The following is a 5452-nucleotide window of genomic DNA, read 5'->3' as shown; positions in this document are numbered from 1 at the left end:
CTGTGCTTGTCCATCACCCCCTTCATCAGGTTGGTTTCTTTTCTCATTTTTGCCCTTGTGGAGCTCAGTTCACAGGGTGGTGGCTTGATGTATTGTTTCTGTTTTGTCAGAAGTTATGACTTGATAACCACATTGTTGGCTAGAAGCTCTTCAAAAAAGATTGACTTAAATAATAAATAATAATGGTAATAACTCTAACATGTGAAATAATATATCTACGAGTATTTATGACCTTGGTTTTGCTGTTAAAATCTGAAATTGAATATTTCCAGTTTACTGCTTAGAAAGTGAAAATGGTGGCTGTAGTGAAATACTTCATGTCTTTCAGTAAACCTAAATGTGCTGTCTGACTCTTGTGTTATACAACAAGAGTTGAATTTCTGCAATATAATATAGGTTTTCTCTTTCAGGTTTGGATAAATACATCTGATATTATATTGGTTGGCTTAAGAGACTACCAGGTAAAAAATCAGTGTAATTTACCACTTAAGAATATCTTACAAACAGCTTTAATGTTAAATTGCAGCAGGTATTGTGAGGAAATTCCCATCTAACTTTGAATTTGTATTTAGTTATGCTAAATCATGATTTTTAGTTTCCTTCTATTACAGAAAGATTGTCATGAGTAGATGACAAATCCTGGTTCAACTTGTTCTTCTAAATTGCACCCTGTGACTTTGTGAGTGAAGGTGCTTATTGGATCACACCTGACACTTTTTTTCCAGGTGTAGCTGTTTGATGCTTGGGTCCTGTGGTATCAGGGAGACTGAGCTAAGCACCAAATATTTTATTGTGGTAATCAGAATTTTGGAGCCATGATGTTTAGGCTTTTACCTCAAGAGACCAATTGATCTGTGATTAGTTTCTACTGAAATTTCAGAAAATGGAGCAGCATAATTTTACCTAAGGTAAAGGTTAATGAAAAACAGTAGTCGGATTTTCATTAGGTAAATGCTTTTCATGGATGTTAGTGTCGTGTCATCAGTTGTTCAAAGATAGAGTCTGCTTCTGAAATGTGCCTTGCAGAGTTGTAAAACATTTCAGATACTGCCATTTACTGTATATATTAAACTATTCAAAACTAGGAAATTTTGACACTTTGACTGACCACCAAATACCTCACTATGTGTCTTCTCTAAAGAAAGATTAATTTCAAAGGCACAAAACTGAACTTTTCATATGACTTATAATAGGAGAAAATTAAGTTTTATCACCCAGAAGAAACAAAGATATTCTACAAATGAGCATTTTTTTACTTCAAATTTAAAGGAACTGGAGTGGAAGGAGGAGTAAGATATTCTATAAATAATACAGGTGTTACTAGTTTGTCAGAGTTAATAAGGAGTTTTTTCCTTCATAGATTGCTAATAAATTCTAATAAATTCTTATTTAGGATAACAAGGCCGATGTTATTCTAAAGTACAATGCAGATGAAGCCAGAAGTCTGAAAGCATATGGGGAGCTTCCAGAACATGGTAATCTTTTTCACTTCAAATTGGAAGTACATATTTGACAAGAATATTCAATCTATGTTGACTTGGTATAAGTGCACTCCTTAACTTCTCTAAATTCCTTTTTAGCTAAAATCAACGAAACAGACACATTTGGTCCTGGAGATGATGATGAAATCCAGTTTGATGATATTGGAGATGATGATGAAGATATTGATGACGTAAGTAGTAAATAGATATTTTGTATCGTGCTTGAAACTGTCATCTTTGGCAATATGCTGTTTTTCCATTGTTTTAGAGCAAGTAAAATAATACACTGATGTTCAGAATAGCTCACCTTGTCAGGAACTACTTCAGAAAGTGGTGTGGACATATGCATGCCAGCTTTCTGTTCCCTCTTCTGTCCTACAGTCGTCCTCTAGTTGACCTCTAAGCAAATCATATGCGTAGTGTCATACTATTCAAATGTACACGGAGAACAGTCTTCTCATTATCCTTAAGGTGCCTAAAAGAAGATCAAAGTCGTTTGACCCCAAACGCCTAGAGTCACGTAGCAGCATCCACGCAAATGATTGTGTGTATGTACATGTATGTGTGTGTGCACATGAGAAGTAGCAGTTACGTGAGTCAGCCACTACCTACATGGATGTAGCTGGCTGTGTTCATGTTGAAGGAACTCAATGGAGCCCTCAGCACTGCTCTCTGAAGTGCAAGCTCCTTACAACAAGCTCATGATGGAAAGCAAAGTATATGATACAGGAAGGTTTAGCAGACTAGTAGGATTTCTTTGCATCCCCTGCACAGTAGGCTAGCAAGACCTCTCAGGGAGCAGGCACAAAGACTGGTTGGTGGATCAGCTCCTGTGCCACATAGGACAGCTGTGGCCAGCTTAGTTGCGGCAGGGGGAGCCATAAACTGCTGATGCTGATGGACACCAACTGCTGGAACGGGTGACAGCTTGTGCGGGTGTTTTGGCGAATTGCATCAACACGTGTGGGTTTCACCTTTCTGATTCCTCTGTAGTTTTAACAACCTCACTATCTAATAATTACTACAGAAGTAATTGAGGGATTTGTGTTTTTTAAAAAAAGACTTGTAAGTTTCCAATTTTGTTTACATAAAAATCATAAAAAGCTGCATCTTAGTAGTTACTAAAGTTAACCATAATCCTGAATTTACAGATTGTCACAATCAGTTGTGTTACTGCTTATCACTAAGCTGTAGTAACTGACCATGCACACTCTTAAATTGTAGTAGTAAAATTGTTATAATTCAAGTTATATAGCAAATTGCAGAAGTAGAATCTGCTGTGAAGTGTTTTCTGAGGTGATGCGGTTCATTTTGCAGTTGACAGATGAATGTGTGCAGGTTCAACTGGCTGAGGGGATAAGTAAAAACTTCCTGAGCCAGTGAGTTAACCTAATTGGATAGACTGTTCTAAGTATATTATCATGTTTTAATTCTTCATCTTTTTAGTTCTCTCTCTCTCTCAGAGTTGGTAATATGGTTAATGCTCTTCAAATGCTTACATGCTTTTGACTTTTTTGAGGTTCTTGATATGTGGTGCATTAGATCAAGTATTTTAAAAATACCAAAATCTTGAATTTTTTGTCAGACTTTGGACCTGTCAGTGGTTGAGCTTGCTGAAGATACAGCTTACTGAAGCTAGAAGCACTTTCTAGTACCTCATGCTTTTAACAGTAAAGTTATTGTAAGATGTCGAAGTGAGAAGCAGCTGTAGGAATATTGAAATAATTGAATTTGCAAACTAATGGATCTTTGTGTGGGATAATGTATTTAAGTGAGCAGCTATGGCTGTTTTTAAGCTTCTGTCAGCTTTGCAGTATAATATGAATATCATGCTTTAAGAAAGGAAGAGATATAAGGAGATAAAATGTGAATAACCTCGCAGAGGATCATCTTAGTCTACCTAGAATGAAGTGTGGCTTCCAAGGTCATAGTTAACATGACAGACTTGGTGGAACTTTTCCTTTGTTGGTTATGTCAGAAGGATGGTTAGGAAACTGTTTGTTTTGCCACCAAATTAATTTGGATAGTCACTACTTAGGGAAGTTACCCTTAAACTTGGTTTTGTTTTTATTTTTGAGAAGCATGGGCTAATTTATGTCTGTACTACTTATGCGTAATTCTATTGGCAGAATTGCTCACCTGCGTAACTATACTATCGTAACGGGGGGCGGGGCATAAAAGGAGAGTAATTGTTCATGTGTAACGAAAACGGGCTACGAGCTGAGGCAAACATAGTACTGTACTGAGTTCAGGAAGTCTCCTGTTGAACTGTAAAAATAGCTTAAAGACAGTTGCTTGATGAAAAATGCATGTGAATTAAATACCTGGTGTGGTGTTTTTGCTTTTCAGATCTAATTTGGAGCAGAGGTTTACATTCCGACTTTTTTCCTCCAAGGATTGTTCTACATTGATATTTTGATTATTTTTTGGGTGAAGTCCCTTTCTTTTAAGAAGACTGAAAATTCTCAGTAAAGAGTGTAGTTTGTTACATCAAAAGGATTTATTTTCAATGTTTGTTTTAAAGTATTTATATTTCTTTAGAAATGGATAATGCTGGATTATCACAAGGGTTCAATGAAACGCCACAAATATTTTGTCTCTTCACCAATTAGAGCTTTTACCTCTGGATGTAAGTGAGATACAGTGACACGGGCTGTAAAAGACTGCATTTTTCCCTCTTCTGCTTTCATCACTACAATTCCAGTTAAACTTGTATTTTGAAATAAAAATTATTTACCCTGTAATTATCATGAATTTTGATTAAATACAAATACCCAGTTCAGATTAGTATCAAATCATACTATGCAGTGTCTGTCCTTATACCCCTTGCCTTGATGTTAACTTTAAAAAGATTTTGATAATATAAAAGGAAGGCAGGAATCTGCATTTAAATTCATAATGCATGATGAATCTGCTTTTCATGTCTAGTAGCATGCTGCTATTTTTATACTGATTTTGATAATTAAAAACACTCACTATTTCAAAGGTGTAAATTTGCCACAGCGGAGGGGTAGGGGAGAAGTAAAGATAAAAAGTAAGCAGCATCTCAAATTTGCAGTTGTTGAAAACTGTCTTGTATGCACAGCTCTTCTGTGTTGTAAGTACAGTAGTCACGCTGTAGTTGCAGAAGATGAACACTGGGTGGCACCCAACTTAACAGGGATACATTAATACAAAACATTACCAGTTGGGTTTGTACTGAAAAATACGTAAAATAGTTTTTCCCCAAAGTGAGTGCTTAACATTCTTGATACATTAAACATGTAGACTATTTTTACATTACAGAAAAGGTTATGTTAAGAGTAGATTTTTATTTTAATCTTAAATTCCATACATTGTAAGGTACAACGTTAAAGCTTATGTAAACTTTGAATAACAATATAAATGAGAAAATAAATTTGTGTCAAACGTAGGAAAAGAATCTTTTCATCCAGAATAAATCACTGAAACAAACTAGTGGAAGGATTCTGCTCCACCTTCAGACTGAAGGAGTCAGTTAAGAAGCCGAATAAAGACTAACATCATCACGCAAATATGATTTTGTGGTAGCCTTAGTTTCTTTGTCTTCAATTCTGTATTTAACAAACTCTGAAAGCAGGTTAATGGAAAACTTCCTTCTGTGCCATAAAAATCTGATTCTTGACACTTGTATTCGTTATACAGTCTTTTTGGTATGATGTAAAGTGACTACCCCAATAGATAAAAACAAAATGGCTTTAAATATGGAGTGGCCTCATTGCTTTACATGATTTTTAAGGAGTTCTGTGCTAGATTTGAACTTTCAGAGCTTTTGCGAAAATGCCTTGTGTCTAAATTTTTCTTTCATTATGGTGTCTATTTTCCTTATGTGGATCTGGTATCTTATTCTAAGGATAACGTTTTCTTCATATTAAGTATTATAACCAATTCTTCCATTGGTTTTAAATATTTGCTGTAAAAACTGGCTAAATATCGGGAAAAGATACTACCAA

The 5452-nt window shown here is 35.4% G+C and overlaps 1 protein-coding gene across 1 annotated transcript; it reads left to right on the top strand.

Moving 5' to 3' along the window:
* Positions 1 to 410: 410 nt before the first annotated feature.
* Positions 411 to 5204, top strand: LOC104618286 (eukaryotic translation initiation factor 1A, Y-chromosomal; the record flags this gene model as incomplete). The annotated part of the gene is made up of 4 exons (XM_010283836.1): positions 411 to 461; positions 1394 to 1475; positions 1581 to 1672; positions 3831 to 5204. Coding segments are annotated over 4 exons (231 nt in total), but the record flags the coding sequence as incomplete, so codon positions are not given.
* Between the last annotated feature and the right edge of the window lie 248 nt (positions 5205 to 5452).

The sequence above is a fragment of the Phaethon lepturus genome, unplaced genomic scaffold (assembly GCF_000687285.1).
Source record: "Phaethon lepturus isolate BGI_N335 unplaced genomic scaffold, ASM68728v1 scaffold38543, whole genome shotgun sequence".
In the NCBI taxonomy this organism is placed as follows: domain Eukaryota; kingdom Metazoa; phylum Chordata; class Aves; order Phaethontiformes; family Phaethontidae; genus Phaethon; species Phaethon lepturus.
The sequence above is the reverse complement of the archived record's forward strand: the minus strand, read 5'-3'. Positions and strand labels throughout refer to the sequence as shown.